The 22,181-nt window shown below is 63.2% G+C and overlaps 1 protein-coding gene across 2 annotated transcripts in view; it reads right to left on the bottom strand.

The window, feature by feature from the left end:
- The window catches only part of COL5A1 (collagen type V alpha 1 chain), a 149,110-nt gene that overhangs the window by 79,315 nt on the left and 47,614 nt on the right, over window positions 1-22,181 (bottom strand). For both annotated transcript variants that reach the window (XM_027556854.1, XM_027556853.1), the window contains exons 5-11: window positions 9,324-9,455; window positions 7,906-8,043; window positions 6,835-7,086; window positions 5,693-5,860; window positions 5,504-5,560; window positions 2,152-2,193; window positions 1,872-1,934 (exon numbers count right to left, since the gene is read on the bottom strand). In XM_027556854.1, the coding sequence (XP_027412655.1) occupies window positions 1,872-1,934; window positions 2,152-2,193; window positions 5,504-5,560; window positions 5,693-5,860; window positions 6,835-7,086; window positions 7,906-8,043; window positions 9,324-9,455 (852 nt within the window). The remainder of the gene's footprint in view (window positions 1-1,871; window positions 1,935-2,151; window positions 2,194-5,503; window positions 5,561-5,692; window positions 5,861-6,834; window positions 7,087-7,905; window positions 8,044-9,323; window positions 9,456-22,181) is intronic.

The raw sequence follows: 22,181 nt of genomic DNA, 5'->3' as shown, positions 1-22,181 counted from the left end.
TCTGTATGAAGCCCTCTGTACGTGTGAAATTAGAAATATTAATGAGATGCTTTATCTTTTCTCCTCTTAAGGTCTTTGTTTAGTTTGCAGTCCCACAGACAAAGCCCAAGAGGGTGAAGCTTTCCTTCTCCTCCATGGGGATCCTGAGGTCGCCCTGCTGGCGGGAGGCAGCACAGGGTCCTGACTCTGCATCCAGCTTCTTTCATGGCTAACAAGCTGACTACCAGGAGATCCGGGCTTGAGAGGATGCTGAGCTGTGAGCAGGGACGATCCTTGGAAGAGAACTGGCCCCGAGGGTGGGCAGTGCTCAGCTCCTGGAATCAGCCCTGGGAAGGGGCCCGGGAGGGCCGGGGGGCTGCCGGCTTCCCTTCCAACTCCAAGAACAGCAAGCTGCAGAGCAGCTGACGGCTCTGCCTACCCCACCCTGGTCCCCGTCTCCTGGACCCTGCCTCGAACTCCAGAGAGCTCAGCTCTAAAAGGCCCAGCTTCCACGGTCAGGGGCCCCCGCTCCCCAGGTGTTTCAGGAGCATTTAGATCCTCAGCACCAGACCAGGGCCCAGCGCTGTGCACGCTTGGGGAATGTGCCAGGTGGACAGGCGGGCACTCGAAGCAACGCCGAGGCTGACAGGAGACGTGGTCTGTGCTATCCGTGGCCCCGGCGGACGGCGTCCCATCCCACGTCTAAGAGAGACGTCTGCTCTCGCTGACGTCTGAACCTAGCCCACCCCTGGGTCCATCCGAGGATGCTCTGTGAGGGGACACGGCTGTCACCCCGTCTCACACAGACCTGTGGAGTGACCTGGGTCAGAGACGGCAATCCCGGGTTCTGGGCGGGGAGGACGGGCCCCTCACTTGCTTGTCTCACTCACTCAGCTGTAGCCGAGCAGGAAGCTGCATGGACGCGTGGGGAGGCCGGGCGTGACTCAGGCCACCACAGAGCCAGGGCCCCTACTCTGGCCCCCAAGCCACGGGCTCAGGGAAGCAACACGGCAAGAGTCCCGTCTGGTGCCCCGTGCGACCCGGCTGCCCTCTCAGGCCACGCGGCCCCCTGCTCCGTCTGCAGGCGGCACCTCACGCCACCCGGAGCATCGCCTCAAAGCCATGGTGCCCGACAGCCAGACACCCCCTCGGAAGCAGACCCCAGCTACGTCCTGCCCAAAACCGTGAGGTCCTCGCTCTGCCCCGGGCCGTGTGCCAGGCGTTTCTTAGGTGCAGACACGCTCCCAGGGCCCCTAACCTACAGCCACACCCAGTTAGTGGCGCTGACTCTGGCAGCACGCACATCCGCGTTCATTAGACCAGCAGGGAAACAAGAAGGAAAAAGTCAAGGTGGACGAGAAGCCACAGGGCTGCAGTACCCCCAAACCCCCACGAGGTGTCAGAGCGAAATCTCAGCGTCCAGGGCTCAGCCCGCGTCTCCCCTGCAGCCACCCAGGGCGGCCGGAGACAGGCCCCTTGACCCAGAGCAAGTTCTCCAGCGTCTGTCGCTTGATTTCTAACAGGGAAGCTGGAGTGAGGGGCAGGACACCGCGGGCCCGGGAGCCCCAGGCACCGGAGTGTGAGCCCCACAAATGCACGGCCGCGGGGCCAGCGCCGTGCACCGCCCTCCCCCGGAGCCCCCAGGGTTCACGACCCAGCTCCTTGCAGGTGTTGCTGTCCCCAGCTCAGGGCCAGGCAACGGTCCACCCCTAAACGTCAGAAGAGAGCAGGCGCAGTAAGGGGTGGCGTGAGAGGTGGCCAGGTCAGGGCAGTTTGGGGAAGGACGTCGGTGTGTTGTGGTCACGCGCGCGTGTGAGGACACGGCCGGCCCCACGCGGGGGGGGACGCCCGGGTGAGGCCACAGAGCCCGGGATCCCAGGGGCTGTGCTTACTCTTTCTCCAGGGTCACCCACTTGGCCTGTGGGACCCATCGTTCCTGGAGGTCCTGGGAGACCCTAGAATTAAACACGAAATCAGGCAGTTAAAGATGCAGTCACAGGGCAGTGCCCGCCTGCCAGGAGAGGGCAGGGGTGGGGTGGGGAGCCGGGCGGGTGGGCACGGGTGCCCACCCCAGGGCGTCCGCTCCTGATTTCCACCCAGGAGCATTAAGGGGCCTCCCTGCACCCCCGAGGACCCCCGTACAAGTCACGGGAAATAAAACAGGACACTCACCGCGGGGCCTTCGGGGCCAGGCGGCCCCTCCAGGAGCATCCCCTGGAAAAGACAGAGAGAGTGTCTGAGCCCCTAGGATGGCCTCCCCCATCCCGAAACGTGGACCTGGCCCCCCAGCCCCAGCCCCGAGGACAGCTTCCAGGCCGGGTGGCCCACAGGACCAAGGACCAGGCCTCTGGGTCCACACCCCCTGCCTGGGCACGGGTCTGAAGCAGCAGCCTCTGCCGTGGGGCTGTGGTGGGGGCCGCAGTGACCAAGCTCTGAGCACCTCCAGCCAGAGGACAGAGAGGGGGCCAGCCCCTGGCCCCATTGCTGGCCTCCTGTCCCAGGGGGCAGTGCCCAGGTAGGCCTCGGTGATGGCAGCCCAGGGGGCAGTGACCCCAGGCCGAGGGCCCAGTGAAGGTGAGACGGCAGCCTGGGGGTTCAAGGGGGACAAGTGGAAGGGGGTCACAGGCCGAGGCCCCTTGGGGCCGACAGCTCAGACAGGCCGCGCTGGGCCCCACCCCACCCCCCTCCAGCCCCGCCCCCGGCCGAGCCCAGGTCCACGCAGCCTCCAGCCCCCAGCCTCGCTGTCGGACACCAGGCCCCTGCAGACCAAGCCCCTCGTCCTCCCCCCGGGGCCCCCGGACACCGGGAGGACACACCCTGTGTTTACACAGATGTGCGCACAGAGCTGTACGCGCAGAGCTGTGTGCGCAGAGGCGCGCACAGAGCTCCTCCGGCCGCCTCCTCACTCTCGGCTTCCCTGGCTCCTCTGACCACGGCAGCGAAGCAGGCTCAGAACTGAGCTGGGACTGAGGGAGACAGCCCTGGCTGCCACACCGCGGACACACCGCCTCTGTTCTCAGGGAGCCGGCCCGGGGCGGGCCCTCACAGGAGGGTCGCGGGCCTGGGGAGGGCTGGGGGCTGCGGGATGGGTGGGCCCGGCGGAGGGGCACCTGTACTTTCCCAGGAGTGGGGAGGGACCCGCGGCCACCACCCCACCGAGGAGCGCTCCCGAGGCACAAAGAGGGGGTCTTCCTGCACAGGCCCCAGTCCACATCCGCCAGGAGGGGGTCTCAGCCTTAGCCGAGCTCCACACAACTCTTCAGGGCGGGCTGTCCATCTGCTAAGCAGCAGGGCCCAGAAAACCTTCCTTAAACCACGGAGGAGGCTGGACACGCCTGCGATGGGCCTTCACCAGGTGACTCGGGCTCCTGGATGGGGAGACGCCAGGTCCCTGAGGGCCCAGCGCAGCCTGGAGCACCAGGTCTCATTGACCTGAGTCCCCCCCACCCTGGGGGGAGGTCCTGTCCTTTCAACGAGCCACTGGCGATGCTGACCCATGACAGCCGGTACCGGATCTCAGTGGGAAACAGCTCTGGCGGGAAACATCCTTGAGATGGATGGATGGAGAGAGAGGAGCTGATTCCAAGGGAGACAGGGAATCTCCGTGGACAGCAAGTCACACGCCCTGGAGGGAGGTCACTGGGGCAGGTCGGGGACAGCAAGCAGCCCCCTGACCTCCACAGGCCAGGATGTGTCAAGACCACCTCCGCCGTCTCCCAGGGCTCGGCCCTCTGTTTATGGGAAGCTAAGACTTGAGGACAGCCAGCGATGCTCCAGGTTGAGATGTTCCAACTGCTTACATGGTGTCCCCAGAGGGACTGGCCTCACCCCACGGGTACTCTGAACAGGCTAGGGGCTGGGCTGGAGGGAATGATGGGGCCAGAGCGCATCAGATGGCCCCCTGGAAGAGGCTGGACCAGACGTCCTGCAGACATGCTGTGTTGGACTGCTTCTCTGTTCTCAGCCTGCATCTCCACCCGCCCTCTGCAGTGGAGCCTGGACACCCCGCGCCCCCCTCACCAGCCTCCATCCAGATCTGGACGCTACGGCCCTCGAACAGGGGCAGCCCAGGCTGGGGGATGGGCGAACAGGATGCTCGTCCGGACCGAGATGCCAGGCAGGCCCTCCCAGAGTCGGACATCCTGGTGTCAGGATGCTTCATGTCGCTGAGCAAGGGGCGACCTGGCCTTGGGCCCCTACCCTGGCACCCTGCCCCCTTCCCCTGCACCCCCATCCCTCACCCCAGACAAGCCCTGTCTCCCTTGGATCCTCGGGGAGCACTGGAAAGGGGGTGTCCTGAGCCTGAGAACAGGCTGTGTGTGCCCAGTGGCTGCAGCCCCACAGGAGCTGGGACAGGCCAGGGGTGGGGAAAGCGCAGAGCACGACCGTCACCCAGTCCCCTGTCCTGACGCCCTGGCCCCTGGCTCCCGGTGCCTCTGAGGGGGTGACGCTCCAAAAGAGCCTTCCCAGTTCCACAGAAGGACGGGCGCCGCCTCAGGTCTCATGCCAGGGGTCCCGGGATCAGGGGGGCCCTGGAGCCTCCACTTGAGTCACGCCCTGGGATAGGCCACCAGGACCTGGGTGCTGGCGGCAGAGGAAGCCCGAGCCCCGGGCCCCAGGCTGGTGACCCTCCTGCTTTTGGGGGGCGTGTCAGGACTGGACCCTGGCAGCCAGGACCTCCCCGATCCCACGTCCAGAGCATCCTCCCGGCCCCCAAGGCCGTGCCCCCCACACGCGGCTGCAGGGCAGCCCTCCTCCTCCGGCTGATCACATGGCTCCTTGCCCGCCCTGGGTCAGGGCCAGGGCCTCAGGCCACGGGCTGGGCCCTGGTGCTCCCAACCAGGTACGGCTCCCTGAGGGCAGAGGATGTGGGACCCCGCGAACACCCACAAACCCACGAGGGGCATGCGGAGCTTATTCCCAAGGTCAAGGCATCATCAACGGTCATTTTGTTCAACTTGCCCCCAGCCCTGTCGCCGAGCACAGAGCAGTTTTATTCAATGGGAGTTTGGGTGTGGAGCCATTTTATTAAATCCCCTAGAGGGGGCTGAAAACCAAGCTCACCTGTTTCACCAGCTGCAGGGAGAACAGGTCCTCCCCGGCCGGGACCTGCAGCTCCAGGTCCCCACGCGGCCTGCTAACGCCCTCTGCCCTCCCTGGGGGGGTGGGGGGGCGGGGCTCCCTCCCTCCCAGAGCCGAGTCTCCTTCCCGAGTGGGACTGGAGGCACACATGCGCCTGGATCCTGGGCGTGCGGCACCAAGGGTCCTGACGCATTTGAACCTCGGCAGACACCCCTCTCCAGTCGAGGTCCAGACCCTTCTCCTGCCCAGGGATTTTTCAAAGCAGCACGCGGCATCCGCGAGGTCAAGTGGTTCCTCACGGTGGCCCGGGGCACAGAGGTTCAGGGGTCCCCTGGGAGCAGAGTAGGGTCCCCATCCTACCTAACCCGCCACAAGCCCCCAGGATGCAACCCCTGACCCCTGACCCTGCCGGTTCCAGAGAGAGAATAAGAAAGTGTCTTACCGGTTCGATGATGGCGGGTTCTCCTTTTTGACCTTTCTCGCCCCGAGGCCCTCCCATCTGGGGTTCATGAGATGCAGAGAGAGGGGAGGAGGAGGAGGGAAAAGGCTCAGGTTACACCAGATCCGTATGGCTGAAGAGGCAGGGGATCCCCACCCGAGGCCCAGGGAGGTGCCCTCCGCGGCCACTCACCCCCTCATAGATGGTGTCCTGGTTGGCAGGCATGCCTGGCCCGATCTCTGATGGGGAGATGGTGGGGTCGTAGTACGGGTCATAGTAGCTCTCGTCCAGGTTCTTGATGGTTTCTTCCGTGAACTCTTCCTCCAGGTCATCTATCCCCTCCTCCGGAGGCGGGGCCGGCTGGGGGGAGGGCAGAGGGTTTCACCAGAAGGACGCCAGGTAACGGGTAGGAGACACAGGCCCCCGGCCAGGAGGCTCAAAGGACTGTGGCCTCCCCAGTCACAGGACATGGGGAGCCTGGGGGCTCACTTCCTGGGAGGCACTGTCTTCCTCTCATAGGGGAAACTCGCCCCAAACCCCTACGACCCCGTGACAAACCAGAGCTGCACAGGGACAGCCATGCCACCCCAGACTGTCCCGTGCACTTGGGGAGCCCCAGCCACCAGGGGCTCCGCCTCAGGCCCAGGGCCTTGGGGTAACATGTCTGTAACCCCATGCCTGCTGGCAGAGGGATCTGAGCCCACCACAGCCCCGTGTGTGCCCTCTGGCCATCCAGAACTCAGCATCACACAGTGGCTATTTCCAAGCGTCCGCTACGTGCCCTGGCCGCGCCAAACCCCTCTTTAACCTGGAAACAAGGCAACGACCCCGGGGGGGCCTCATGGGCGCCAGGCTGTAAGTGAGACCACTGGCTTCATTCAAGATGAGGACATCACCGTCCAAGGTCAGTCACCGGCGGAGATTTCAGGTCGGGTCGTGTCTCGTCTGCCTGTCCGACCCCCAGCTCGTGGGCCTGTCCCCCTCCCAGGCCCCAGACAAGAGCACAGCTGCAAACATGTGTGACGTCAGCCATCGCCACCCGAACCCTGCGAGACCTGGAGGCCGGGGTTCGTCCTGCCCATTCTGCCGATCGAACGCTGGCAACACTGAGATCCACCCAGCCAGTCGGTGATTCTAAACTCGTGGGGCCCCGGGGAGCATCTAACATGCCTGGCTGCCAAGCGCCAGCTGTGGCGGGGCGGGGGACAGGGCCGCCGCCCCGGGACTGCACGGTGAGGGGCAGAGGGGGAGGAGCCCGGGGCCGGCCCGCTCGCAGGGTGAGGGGCAGAGGGGGAGGAGCCCGGGGCCCGGCCCGCTCGCAGGGAAGCAATTACGTTTGAGCCGTTGGAGGTGAGGACCGTGCTGGTGGGAACCTCGGCCCGGGCGCCCTGGTCCGGGAGCTGGTCGGGGTTCTCATCCGGGTTCTCAACGCCTTCGCCGTAGCCAAAGTCCTCGTAAGGCGGGGGCGTGTAGTAGTCTTCACTGGGCACGTAGTCGTAGTCGCCGATGCCGGGGTCCTCCTCCTTCCCGGGGCCCTCGGTGGTGCTGGGCGCCGAAGGGGCTTCCGTCGGGGGCTGGGTCAGCTCCTGAGAGCCGGGCACAGGCACGCAGGGTTAGGGGGGCGGCCAGCGCGGCGGGACCAGGTCTGGGGTTTCCTCCGAGGCTGGAGAGGGAGGCAGACCCATCGGCCAGCTGGACCCTGTGGACTGGGGCGAGGGGCCCCTCGGTCCGGGGAGGCAGCCCAGCCCCGGGCCGTGCTATGCATGACTGAGCCTGGGATCACACACCCGGACAGGGTGAACTCTCACGGTTTCTTAAATAGTAAGATAACAGGGCATTCCCTGGCGGTCCAGTGGTTAAGCCTCCACGCTCTTACTGCCGAGGGCCTGGGTTCAGCCCCTGGTAGGGGAACTAAGATCCCGCAAGCCATGTGACAGCCAAAAATAAGAGGAAGAGAAGCTTCCAGACTCTGAGAGCCACACAGGCCAGTGTCCCGGGCTCTCTGGGGAGGGGGCCGTGTTCCATCATATCCACGTCCCCGCGTCCCCCACACCGTGGGAACCCTCTGCCCCACACTCCCGTGGACAAAGCGCATATGGCCCCTGGTCCCTCATTTTTCTGCCGAGCTCCTACCCACACCACGCCTGGTCTCCACATGTCACCACACAGCCCCCATTCTCGCCGAGGCCTCCCTATCCCCCTCCCCCGACCCAGGGGCTAGACCTCGGCCACCCCCTCCACCCTGCCCCACGGCCCCCAGAGACACCCCCACCCCACACCACGGCCCCCAGGGACACCCCCACCCCGCACCACAGCCCTAGGGACCATCCTCCACCCCACACCACGGCCCCCGGGACTATCCTCCACTATCCTCCACCCCGCACCCCGGCCCCCAGGGACCGGACCTCAGCCACCTCCGTGGTCTCTCGAGCAGCCTCCACGGGCGTCTTGGTGGTGATGGGGTCTTTGCCTGTGTCGTCCGTGTCCTCATAGTAGGGGTACTCGTAGTAATAGGTATCTCCTTCATTGTCTCCGTCTGGGTACTGAAACAAACAGGGTCGCGTGAGGAGGGCCGGAGCCCCCGCCCCACTGCGACGCCAGCCTGTGTCTCCCCTGCGGGCTCAGCCAGTAAGAGCGGACCCCACAAGCCGTGCCCTGCCCTAGGCGCCAACCCTGTGGGCCTGACAGACGCACCCCAGCTCCCGGGGAGCAGAGTCAGCCCCTCGGGGAGTCCTGGGGAGGAAACAGGCCTCCATGCCCTCTGAAAGGTCCAGATGTTCTGACCTTGAGTGCTCGAGGGCCGGGACTGCCAGCCGGACCGTGGGCTCTGCTGGCAATGCCGCTGCCGCCCGGGGCCCCCTGACCTCCACGGAAGGCCCAGACCACACGGGAGGGACTTCCCGGAGGACGACACGCAGGGTACTGCCCTCTGTATGGGGGTGGCCGGGAGGCCTTGGCTGCAGGGATCCAGAGGGGAGCACTGTCCACTCCCTTCTCGGGATGTGGGGAGATCCCCTGAGGAGGAAACAGCAACCTGCTCCAGTGTTCTCGCCTGGGAAAACCTCAGGGTCAGAGACACCTGGCAGGCTCTCGTCCAGAGAGTGGAAAAGAGTCAGACACGGCTTAGTGACTGAATCCAAGACACGTCTGAGCCAGGACCCCGGAGCTTCACGGAGCGCCCGCTTGTCTCCTGCCTGCTCGTGAAAGGGGCGCCCAGCGGAGAAGTGAACGGCAGGCCCGAATTTTACTTAAAGGAAACAAGTCAAACGTGAGCAGGGAGGACAGAGGATTTGAAAATGGTGCAAAGAACTGACAATCAAGTCAGCTGGGGAGCTGCTGGACTGTGGGGGTGGGTGGACGGCCTGGCTGGCCCCAGACCCCAGTCCCGGTCGGCAGATGGCGGCATCAGACTCGATCCGGGAGCTCTCGGGACATGCTGGCCCTAGCAGTCCCTGCTGCTCCGGGGGTCAGAGCACCCATCGCTGTGCTGGGACAGCGCTGAGCCCCTCCTGACCCACAAGCTCCAGACGGTCCCCGAGGGCACCTGCAGCATTCCCGCTCGCTCAGCGCCCGCCCAGGTGCTGAGCCCGGCTCTGGCTCTCCTGACCCAGAAACTTGTGTGAAATGCTGTTGACCAACGCTCCGTGACTCAGTTGCTTTGGAGCACAGAGCGCTTCGTAAAGCGAGTCAGGGATCCACCTTGTCCCCAGGACCGATTGTCGTCTCACCCAGTGGGTTTACTTGAAACGGGGGTCCCGTGGCCTCTGTGTCCCTCCACCCCCGACCCTCCCAAGGTCTGGCCACAGCCCCCACCAGGACTCACGTATTCATCTGGGTTGGGGTCCTGAGACTGGGGTTTGTCGGGGACGGCCGTGTCACAGTCGGGGCTGTAGTGCTCGCAGTAATCGTAAGCCGCCCGGTGGTCCGAGACGAGGAGCAGCTGCTGGATGTCACCCTGGGAGAGGAGAGAAGTTCTGAGCAGGTGGCACAGAGGGAGCCCGCTGGGCACCCAGGAGAACTGCCTGACACCTGAGAGCTGGTCCTCAGGGCCAGACCTCCTGTGTGGGAGCTGCCTCACCCAAGCCACCCATCCACCCACCCATCAACCCATCTACCCACCCACCCAGCCAAACACCCATCCACTCATCTACCCATCCATCCACCCAAACACCCACCCATCAACCCAAACACCCATCCACCCACCCAAGCACCCACCCATCCACCCACCCATCCACTCATCTACCCATCCATCCACCCAAACACCCACCCATCAACCCAAACACCCATCCACCCACCCAACCACCCACCCATCCAACCACCCATCAACCCACCAAACCACCCACCCATCCACCCACTCATCCACTCATCTATCCATCCATCCACCCAAACACCCGCTCTGCTTTCCCGCCACTGCAGAGGGCGGGCGTGCGGGGTGAGCTGCCTGCTGCTGTCCCAGCCCCGGCCCGTAACAGCGGGAGCATCGTGGGGGCAGAGCCTGTGAGGGGCCCCACCCGCCCACGGCTCAGCACAACCTGCCCAGCACACAGGCCAGAGCCTGCCCTCTGCAAGCCCACTCTCCCTCGTCTCCTTTGGCCGGCAAAGCCGCCCACCCCACCCGCCCTCCTCTGCCCCGCCCTCTCCCTGTTTGGGTGTCAGAGGCTCCCGGCCCTCATTTTAAACTCTCCAGCAGACGAGAACCATATGACAGAGCAGTGAGTCAAAGCCACACGTTTTTATTAAACCATGTGACTTCTATTTCAAATCTCATCTAATTCAAAGACAATATTTTCTCCCTGCGACTGGCAGCTTGACATCTGAATGTGTGTGCGCTAAGTCACTTCAGTCGTGTCTGACTCTTTGTGACCCTATGGACTGTAGCCCCCCCAGCTTCCCTGTCTAGACAAGAATTCTGGAGTGGGTTGCCATGCCCTCCTCCAGGGCATCTTCCCCACCCAGGGAAGGAACCCGACTCTCTCATGTCTCCCACTTTGGAAGGCATGTCCTCTGCCACCAGCGTCACTATATACGCTCTCCAAATGAAGCTACGGGAGAAAAAGAGGCTCAAGGCCTTTGTGGGGGCAGCCGTGACCCCAGGCAGAGGGTGCACCCCTTGACGGAGCAACCGGCACACTCGTCACAGTTCCTGTCTCCCTAGAAAGCCCCGGTCCCAGGGCTGTGGACATAGCCAGAGCATCTCTGTGTCCCAAGGCGCCTGGCCCAGCACCCGGGCTTGCGGCCCCACACCAAGGGGTGAGGAGGCCAGGGGCTCAGCCGTCCACACCCACACACAGGCCCAGCCCAACAGAGACGCCGCTGCGCACCCCAGGCCCTGGGATGCTCCTGCTCACCCGGCCCTCGGGCGGGCCTGTCCCCACCTTGCCCACTCCCTCCCCGGGTGGCGGCAGTGACCATGTGACCAGTCGAGGCCCCCCACGCCCCAGCGTGAAGTCCCCTTCATTTCTGGCATCCACCCTCCCCTGCAAATGCCCATACGTGTTGAAAAATCATTTCCCTCGCCAAGTCCTTGGATGGGTTTTCACACAGGCTTGTTCTGTGGGCGTGTCCCTCAGAGGGCAGGGGTCCACCATCTGCCCCTTGGGGTCTTCACGGCAGCTCTGGCGGAAGATGCCAGGGGCCGCAGACCCTCAGGGCCTTGAGAGTGTCAGCAGGACAGCCCCCTCCACTGGCCTCCAGCGCCCCCCGCCCCTCTCAGCCTCTCCATGGAGGGGCTAGGGGTCTTCAGCAGGTTTCAACATTGGGCTGCCCCCAAAGATGTGAGTTGAGAGTTTACAGAGTTTTCTGAGAAAGTCAAAGTCCCCGATACAGTAAACCTGTCTCATTTCACAGACCGAATCTGATGTCAGTGGCGGTGGGTCCCCTGGCCCCAGCAGCGGATCAGCCCAAGAGCCCCAAATCTGGGGACGCTGGCCCTGTGATGGGGTCCACCCTGTGCCTGGCCACAGCTGGGCACCCCCCACCCCGGACATGTCTCTCCTGAATCTCACCACAGCCCTGATTACCGATGGGGAAACAGAGGCTGGGGGATCGAACCAGGAAGGTCGTGCCGCAGACCTCCTTGCCTGGTGACTCTGGCACTGTCTGGCCCTTGACCCCCTCGTCCACGATGCCGTGAGCACTCACCAGGGGGCCCCACTGGGCCACCTCTGCCCCACTGAAGTCCCTGCAGTGACAGGGGTGGGGTTCGCTTACTCACACTCACTACCCCCTCCCTGCACTTCCCCCCACCCCGGCTCCCCGCAGCCATCCCGCAGAGCCCGGAGCAGCAGTGCACGCCCTGCACAGCGAGCTACTGACCGAATCCCGCCCGCCCACTCCCCCTTCGGCGTGTGAGCCCCTGACGGCAGCATTTTCCCTGGGACCCACAGGGGCACGGGACCCACAGGGCCACGGGCCCCACTGCACCCCCTGACAGGGCCCCCTGGTTCTCACAGACCTCAGGATCCATGAAGTCAGTGCGGCCCAGCCCAGAGCAGGCGGCTGACCTCCGGGGGCCGTCGGTGGGGCGGGACTGCGACTCCGTCTCCTCCATCAGCAACAGCCCAGCCCAGGCTGCAGCATGGACCTCCCACCTTGTCCGGACCAGCCGCCCAGGCCCAGAGGTGGTGGATTCCCCCCCAGTGCCCACCGGGGGAGCCGCTGCCCCTCCCGTCCCCAGCCCAGTCCCACGGCCTTCCCCTGAGGGAGCTGGCTCTGCTTTCTCTTCCAGCCCCATGTCACAGGTGCACCCACTGAGGCTCGGGGGCGGTCAGTCCCCCAGGGCACTAGTAGGGGCTCCTGAGCCACTGCCCGGCGGTGCCCACTCAGAGCAGCCTGGTCTCCTTGGGGCCACGTGGCGAGTCCCACGCCTATGCCAACCTGGGTTTCCAGCTCCTGTAAACAGCACTGCCGCCCCTTCCAGGCAGCCTTCCAAGGGGCAGGTGCCTGCCCCGCCCACCTCACGGATGCAGGTGACGCCAGTGTCCATATCTCCGAGGCCAGGCCCCGCCCTTTAACCTCCCTGTCTAGCTTGAAATGCCGCGCCCTGCACTGGGCATGTCACCTGCCCAGAGAGGCAGGGGAGCCGCGGCCGTCATAGCCTCCCTCGCGCCGACGACGTGCAGGGCTTTCTCCTTTCACGCACCGTGTTTCTGCCCCACCAGGTCAGTGAAGCTCTGCAGAGGCCCCAGGAGCTTCTGCACCTGCCCGGCGGCCATGGTGGCCATCCCACACCCTGCACAGCCCCGATGCCCAGGGTGGCTGCCGCCCGTCCGTCTCCCGGCTGCAGGCAGGTCGGGCCACCGGCACACACAGACGTGAGCGTCCTTGGCTGAGCTGGGCGTTTTTGCTGAGGGGATCAGTTCTGCCTTTTCCCATAATGAGATTTGATCCAAGCTGCGCCCCTGCTGTGAGCTGAGGAAATTGCAGAGTTTCCGCTGGAGAGCTCTACAACCCCGAGGGCACTGGAGTCGGGAAGCATCTTGGCTGAGACAGGGGAGGCCCCGCTCCACACGTCCCTGCTCGTTCCCAGCTCCCTCCCGCCCTCCCTGCCATCTCATCCTGCACCCCCTCCTTCAATAAAGCCGTGCCCCCCCGGGGACTGCTGGGCACCACGAGCCCTCCTCGGCCAAAGAAGACGGGCCCCGGGGCTCCGGCCACGCACTTGGCTTCTCCTGTGGCTCTTGCAGCTGATTTTAGCCGGAGCGCTTCCCACGCATAAATGGAGACATGGGATCACTTGAGAGGACGGAAGGACGCCTCCTGTCCGAGGCTGCAGGAGGGCTGAGCTGCCCAGAGAGCGATAGCAAGGGAGAGGCACCGTCCACACTTCCGGCCACGTCTGGCCCGAACGAGGGCAGCCCAGTCCGAGTCCACTTCCGAGCGAGAGAGGTGCGGCAGGCACGCGCGTGTGCACGGGGTCCCTGCCCACCCCTCAGAGCGTTCGTCCTCAGGGGAGCCTGCTTTGTCTGACACGTGGACTGGCCCAGGGGACACAGGGCAGGCAGAGGGCTTCGGCGAGTCACCCCCTTGACGTCCTGGGAGACTTCCCACAAGAAAGACCTCCCAAGTGCCCTCCTCCTGCTCAAGCTCTCCTAGCCCCAGCAAGTCACACTTTACACCCTGCATCCTGGGCCACACAATGGAAAAGGAAGGGCCCAAGCCAGAGGGGCTTTCAATAATTCTTTCCATGGTATTCGCAGCATCCTTGGAGTGAGAGAGTGAAATGGACACCATTCAGGTGAGTGAGTGGTGAAGAAATATTTCCATGTGGTTGGATTCCTGCTGCCCCCCAGGGCCCTTGATGGACCACGTCTGTGACCCTCTCCCCATTGCATGGCGACCCTGGCTCCAGTCCAGTTCTCACCTGTGCCCCCCACCCCTGGGTCTCCTCACACCTGTGCTGACGCAGGTCTGGGTGCCTCACCTGAGTCTCCACAAAGGGGCTGGGGCAGGGGCGGCGAGGAACGGTCAAGACCCAGCCTCCTCGAACCTGAAACTGGCTGCAGTGACTCAAGGGTCAGCTCTGTGAACTCCAGACCAGGGGTAGGGCAGCAGAACCAAGGCAGGGGCCAGGCTGGCTCACGGGCCCACCCGACTCCATAAAGGCTGGGGCTCACGTCCTCTCCCCACCAGCTACACTAGGTGAGCAGCCCAGCCTGGCTGGCATGCGAGGAAAGCCGGCCTGTCCTTCCCTTCTCTGGACCCTCAGGGCAGCAAGCCTGTGGGTGCTGGGCTGACCACACGGTGGGGACACATGTGTCATGACAAGCTCCACAGAGGAAGAAGCACGAGCCTGGGCACCAGGCATGGAGGGGTGAGGCAGTGACCATACGTGGCCTGGGTGCAGGAGTCCCCTCCTCACCAGCTGGGTGCCCTTAAGCACATCACTGAATCTCCGCAGGTGCATCTGCAAGGCGGGTAATAAGGTCCACCTCACATTAGTGTCCTGGTGACTAAGAGCAATGGAACATGCAGGACACCCGGCAGGACTGGCCCCCGATGAGGCCTAGACAAAGCGTGACTGTCACCACCTCCATCACAGCCACCACTGCTACATCACCACCACAGCTATTACCAGCACCACCACCACCACCACCACCACCACCATCACCACCAAAATCACGACCAAAATAACCACCACCATCACCATCACCACCACCATCACCACCACAATCACCACCATCACCACCACCACCACCATCATCACCATCACCACCACCACCACCATCATCACCATCACCACCAAAATCACGATCAAAATAACCACCACCATCACCATCACCACCACCATCACCACCACAATCAACACCATCACCACCATCACCACCACAACCACAATCACCACCACCATCACCATCACCACCATCACCACAATCACCACCACCATCACCACCATGACCACCACCACCACAATCACCACCACCACCACCATCACCACCACCACAATCACCACCATGACCACCACCACCACAATCACCACCACCACCACCATCACCATCCACCACCATCACCACCACCACCACCACCATCACCACACACCACCACAATCACCACCATCACCACCGCCACCCTCACCTCCATCACCACCACCACCATCACCACCACCACAATCACCACCATCACCATCACCACCATCATCACCAAAGTCACCACCAAAATAACCACCATCACCATCACCACCACCACCATCACAACTACCACCATCACCACCATCACCATCACCACCACCATCAACACCACCACCATCAACACCATCACCACCACCAAAATCACCACCAAAATAACCACCGCCACCACCACCATCACCACCATCACCACCAACACCATCACCAACAACACCAACACCAACACCAAAATCACCACCAACCCCATCACCACTGCTACTACCACCACCACCACCACCACCATCACTGCAATCATCACCACCATTACCACCACCACCACCACCAAAATCACTACCAAACTAACCACCATCACCACCATCACCATCACCATCATCAAAAATATCACCACCACCACCATTACCAGCATCATCACCACAACCACCATTACCACCACCACCATCACCACCAAAATCACCACCAAACTAATCACCATCACCACCATCACCATCACCACCACCATCACTATCACCATGAACACCATCACCATCACCAAAATCACCACCAAAATAACCACCATCACCACCAACACCATCACCACCACCACCAAAATCACCTCCAAAATAACCACCATCACCACTACCATCAAAATCACCACCAACTATACCACCACTGCTACCACCACCACCACCATCACCTTCACTATCACCGTTACCACCACCACCATCACCACCACCAAAATCACCACCAAAATAACCACATCACCACCATCACCATCACCATCACCACCACCACCATCATCATCACCATCATCACCAGCACCACCATCACCACCACCACCACCACCACCACCGAGGCAGGAGACAGTGGGCCTCTGCCCGGACACCTAGTGTTTGTCAAGTGGAGTCGACCTGAGCCTTTGCTCTCACCCAGACACTCCAAGGACAAAGCTAGTGGCAAAAGCTGAGCTCTGCTAAAGCAAAAAGATAAGGTGTTCACAGCTGAGTTCAAGGAAGACTTTCCTGTCTGCACCTGCACAGGAAGGCTTCTTGGGGGTCAAAAGACAGGGGCCCACCCCAGAATAAGTGTGGACATGCACTCATGGCCCTCTGTGGTGGGATACATCTCAGAAAAACGTAGCGCGTGCATCTAGGAGAGGGCCTGGAGGCCGGTTAGGTCCATGAAGAAAGAAGCAAGATAAGCTTTGGCAAAGTTGGAGAGCGGGAGGACTGTCCTATAGAGGTGATTTCCATCGCCTCCATGCTGCCCTGCTCCTCACTCGGGGCTCCTGCAGTCCTCTCCTGGGGTGTGTCTCTGCCCTGCTCCTGAGTTAGACAGACTGCTTTCCTGCGTGCTCTCCCACACACTGTGTTGTGTCTCTAATAATAAACTTTGTGCCTGTTTTTACAGGTTTTGCCTCCTTGAAACATTCTTGCTTTCAAACAGGGGCAAGAGCCAAGGCCCTTTGCTTCTAGCCTCTAGTCCCTGGTGGTCTACTGGCTAGAACTCTTGATTTTCATCCAGGTTCCCCAGGGTTAATTCCTGGGCAGGGAACTAAGACCTCTTTTCAGGACTGCTCACTGATCTCCTCTGAGATTACCATCACCACCAAGACCAACATCCTCACCACCACCACCATCACCACCACCACCATCACCACTGTCTTCATCCTCACCACCATCCCCATCCCCAACATCCTCACCACCATCACCATCACTACTCTCATCATCACCTGTTACCACAATCACCCCCATCCCCGTCGTTAACATCACCACCATCGCCATCAGTCTTGGGTCTCTGTCAAAGGCTCACCAGCGTCTCCCTCTGAAGGCAGTCTTCTGATTACTCATTCTTTCACCCTTTCAACTAGGATTTTTAGCAAGTCTATAATGAGCCTATGGACACAAAGATGAGTAAATCGTGTCTTTGACCTCAAATCTCAAGCACTCATTAATTCCTCAGGAGATGCCCAGGTGACCAAGTGAATAACTCTGCCTGGGGAAGTCAAGGAAGCCATCTCAGAGGTGGTGGCCTCAGGCCCAGGCCCTGGTGGAGGAGGTGGATGGTGAAGATTCATGGTGAAAGTCCTATTCGTGGTTCTCACTCTGCCAGCACCCTACCTCTGCCTGGATGAGACGCTCCACCCCAGGCACCAGCTCCGGCTCAGACTCCAGGTCTTAGTTCAGCTCTTCCGTCATCCCACCCTCCGTTTCCAAGGTGTCATGTGATGCCACCTCACACCATGGCCGCTAGCGGCCTGCCTGACTCCCGCATCCCCTCCATGTGGACCCCACGCCCACCTCACACCATGGCCGCTAGCGGGCTGCCTGAGTCCCGCGTCCCCTCCACGTGGACCCCACGCCCACCTCACACCATGGCCGCTAGCGGGCTGCCTGAGCCCCGCGTCCCCTCCACGTGGACCCCACGCCCACCTCGTGCCGTCCCACACCTGCCAGCTGGTTGTTGCGAACCCAAGTGCAGAAATCCACCTTCACTCTCATGGAATCCCAGAAGACACTCCCCAGCCAGAAAGACCTCTCTGAATCTTATTCTGTGAGCCAGGAGAGTAACCTGGCATCGTCTGTGACAGGCGGGATCTTTCTGCAGACCCTCAGCCACCAGAAGGACTCCCATGCAGAACACACACTCCTCGTGGGGGCCATCCAGGGGAGTGGCAGGCAGGGGCGACTTTAGAGGCCAGGGCTGCCCCACACGCTCCACACCAGCACCCGCGACCTGAGCAGACTCTGCTGCAATCCAGCCTCTGCTGCAATCCAGCCTCACTTCGAGCACTGAGGCCCTGCGGTACGATGCCAGCCAGGGTCCCAGGCTCCCCCCGAGACCCTGCCACCTCAACTGCAAATGCTCACTGCTGAACACGGGCGGGAAGGGTGCAATGGTGTGGCTGACTCCCGGGGACAACCTGCACGTCCCAGTTCCTGAGACATGGCCTCAAACACAGCCTCCAGGGAGCACTAACTACAAACCGGGAGCCTGGGCTCTGCAGGAGGCGGCGGGTGCTCAGGGAAATTAGCTTGTGGGATTATCTCTACCGACTGAAGTGCAGAATTCTGGGGCTCCAGAGGATTAACAGTCATCACAGTGCCCTAGAGTCCTGGCCTGTGGGTCCTTGGGTACCATCCTCCCAGGGGACCCAAAGGTCGGTGTAAGCTGCCTCATGCCACCAGGCAGACCTCCAGCGTGGCATCAGCCCGACTGGGCTGGGACGTGGGTCTCCTGCTCACTGTTTCCATGGAACAAGCCTGCAGGCCTCCGCCAGGCTCAGGAGGGGCCCGCTCCCACAGCGTCTGGGCAGGGGAGGGCCTGCCTGGAACTCCGTGGGGTCTCTCTGGACCCCTTCTTGCCAGCCCGGGTGGAGATGCCCCCCGCCACTGCTAGGCTCAACACAGATCCTGAGTGCCCAGCGCGACCCAGGCCAGCACCCCCACCCCGCCAAAATCACTGCGTACCCGAGGGGCAATTCCAGACGAAAGCCCCTTGGCTGGGATGGCCGCACGTGGCCGCGCTCCGGCTGGCCTGGGCTCAGCCGTCACACCGCCGCAGCCCATGGGCTGCCGGCCACCCGCCCCAGGCAAGAGTCGTGGCCCCGGCACACCCAGGGCCCAGCCCCTCCCGGACCTGAGAACCAAAAAACAGAAACGCACCTCCAACTCTGCACACGGTCCTCACTGGCCAGTCAGCTGCCCACTCAAGCCGGGAGCTGTGCACAGGGCTGCCCCCTACCCCAACTAGTCGGGAAGAGACTATCCCTGCCCCCCGGGCCCCGTGGACAACTCGGCAACCCAAGAAAGACTTTGATTTGAAACCAAACAAATATCCATGCCCGCAGACTTGCGTTTAATAACCCGCACGTGCCCTGCAGGCATTGAAAGGAGAGCCGCCCCTCCCCACACTGGCCTGAGCAGCGGGCTGGATAGGGACCCCAGACCAGGGGCCCAAGTCCTCATCCCTGGAACCTAGAGATGGCGCCTCCCAGGGAAACGGTGTCTTTACAGGGGTAGTTCAGTGATGGGTCTGGAGAAGAGATCAGGCTGGACTAAGATGGGCCCCGCCTCCAGTGACTTGAGTCCCTGTCAGAGGCAGACAGAGGAGAGGAGAGGGCGCTGGGGATGGAGCAGGAGAGGCGTGAGGCGCCCACAGCGGGGTCACTGGGCCAGGGAGAGGCGTGAGGCGCCCACAGCGGGGTCACTGGGCCAGGGAGAGGCGTGAGGCGCCCACAGCGGGGTCACTGGGCCAGGGAGAGGCGTGAGGCGCCCACAGCGGGGTCACTGGGCCAGGGAGAGGCGTGAGGCGCCCACAGCGGGGTCACTGGGCCAGGGAGAGGCGTGAGGCGCCCACAGCGGGGTCACTGGGCCAGGGAGAGGCGTGAGGCGCCCACAGCAGGGTCACTGGGCCTGCGCTTCCCCGGGGGCCCCTGCCCGCCCCCAGGCCACCCGAGGCGGCGCCCCTCCGGACTATCCACCTGCTGCTGGGCCGGGCCGTTACCCTGTTCTCCAGGCTGGGAGGGGCAGGAGGGACCCTCCCTGGAGCCCCCGAGGGAGGCTGCCCCACCGACTTCACACTGCAGATCTCTGGCCTCCAGAACCGGCACCTAGTTCACTCCTGTCTTTTTAAGAGACCCAACCGAGGACATTTGTTTCTGGGGTCCAGGAAACACAGAGACGGCGAGGTCGCTGTCCTCGCCAGGAACCAAAGGGGTTCCCCATGAAGTGGGCAGGGCTGAAGCAGAGGGGCAGCTGGTTGTGGCTTCCGTGCGCCCCCTGAACCCCAGGGTCCCCCACAGGGAGCACATGGCCGCTGCACGGGGCCTGCAGCGGCAGGGGCTGCTCCTGGGCAAAGTGCAGCAGGACGGTAAGGAGGGAGCAGGGACCAGCGTGGACGCGGCCCTCCGGCCTGGCCCAGCCCAGGCCTGGAGCCTGCTGGGACAGCCTGGGGTGGAGGTGCCCCTTGGGGGTCCTGGACCCAAGACTTGGCCCTGGGAGCCTCCACCCCTCACCCCATGTAAGGTCCAGGCACACACGTAGACGGTGACCCTGGGAGCCTCCACCCCTCACCCCATCTAAGGTCCAGGCACACACGTAGACCGTGACCCTTGCCGTGCAGACCCTGGGCCCTGCTGGGCACCTCTGAGCGCCAGGGCCTCCCCTGGGAGTCGCTGGGGGGCACACGCAGCCACACCAGCCTGGGCGGGACAAAGACGTGGGCCCGGCACTCGGAACCACCCGCAGGGCCACCTCTGTGCTACCGGGTCCGGCGGGAACGTGGCCGTAAGGCAGCCACGGACGGTCGTGCAGAGCGCTCGTAGGGGGTCTCTGACGCTCCGCTCTGAGTCTTGGGGGCTGAGTGTGCAGTGGACCCCAGCATCGATCCTGAACGCCCTGGCCTGTTGTCCAGACAGAGCCACGGTTCCCACCCGGCCTGGCACCAGAGCCCAGCTCCTCGCATCCCCAGGACGGGCCTACCTGGCAACCCCAACTGGAGAAACACTCGTGTGCCTGGGGCGGGGATGGCACCTGGCCTGTGGACACCCTCAGCTAGTGGGGCTGGAGGCCCAGAGACAGCCCCTGAAAAGCCCGCGGAGCCGCTCGGCACCCTCAGACGCCCACCCGCCTCACCGACGTCCGGCCACCCGACATCTGAGCCCCACCCCGCACCGCCTCCCACGGAAGGAAAAAGCACACCCCGGAAGTGACGGCGGCCCTTCTCCAGCCATTAGGGTGAAACTGACAAAGCTGGGGAATGGTGGGCAGAAAGGGCCGCAGAAAAGTGTGAATGGTCACCAGCAGACCAGCGGGGCCAGGCCCGGCCACGCCCGTGGGAGGAACACGCCCCAGCAGATCGCCCACAGCGTGACGGACCCAGGAGCCGCCTGCTACCCCGCCTGCTGTCCATCACCACCCCCGTCCACTCTGGAGCCACCAGACCAGCCAGTGTCCTGCACCCGGTGGCCTGGCCAGGTGGTCAGGACAGGATGTCCCCAGAGGGCTCAGGGTCACCGGTCACAGCCTCGGCCTAAGACACCAACCGACTGCTCCCTCTGCTCCGAGGCCCCGATGCCAGACACCCTTCACGTCCAGGAGCGCCTTCCCGAGAGGGATCCCGGGGCCGCCTCCGAGAACCACTGGGGAAGCGCCTCTCAGGCTGCGGCCCGTTCCCACCCCGGGAGAGCTGAATTCCAAGAAAGACGGTGTCAGTGGGAAAGAGAGGCTCCTGGAAGAAGGGCCTCGGGGATTAGGTAAACCCCCGGGGCTGCCCAAGAGGCTGGAGGACGGCAGACAGATGGCAGGACCCTTCCTAGGGCTCGAAGCCACTCCCTCTCCGCTGGCACCCACGGGGTTTGCAGAGAAAACCTCCAGTTTACAGTCTGTTTGGTCTTGTTGAAATTTTCAACACCTTCAAAGAGGATTTGGCTCCTGGCCCAGAACTCACTGGCTCCCTGTCCCCCTGGGGAAGGTCTCCTTCTCCACATCCCCCTCCCCTTCAAGGCTCACCTGAGGGGAGGGTCCTTCCCCCAAGGAGCCCGGAGCAGACCCTCACCAGAGAGGAGGCTCCTTCCCCCACAGACCCAGAGCACCACCGGGCCCTGACGTGCCCCCCATCCCACCCTGCAGACCCCTCCATCTGGAGCATCGGCCAGCTCCAGGCACACAGGGGAGCCCAGCGAGTGCAGGGTCCACCGGATGGGCCCTGTGCTTCAGAGTCCAGACCAGGGAACAGTGCTGGGCAGGCAGAGGGCCTCAGGCATGCAGGGAGGGCTGGCTCTGGCAACGGCATGTGATGGCTCTGCCTGCCAGGCACCAGGGCTTCCCAGACCCCACCAGCCAGGGGACTCTGGTGTGCTCGGGGCTTGTACAGGACGACGGGCCCAGAGCAGGGCTGGGCACCCGCCAGCATGGCTGGGACCACCAGGGAGGCGCCCTGGCTTGCGATGGTCCTGGTTTCTACAGTCAGATGGTAGAGAGACGCCGGGCAGCTGGGACTGTCGTGCCTGCCCCCCATCATGACCTCGGGACAGGCCGTGGGCCCTGGGCAACCACAGTTCTGGGCACCGACACCACTGC

This window comes from Bos indicus x Bos taurus, chromosome 11, assembly GCF_003369695.1.
Source record: "Bos indicus x Bos taurus breed Angus x Brahman F1 hybrid chromosome 11, Bos_hybrid_MaternalHap_v2.0, whole genome shotgun sequence".
Lineage (NCBI taxonomy): Eukaryota > Metazoa > Chordata > Mammalia > Artiodactyla > Bovidae > Bos > Bos indicus x Bos taurus.
Note: the sequence above shows the minus strand (reverse complement) of the source record. Positions and strands in the feature narration are given on the sequence as shown.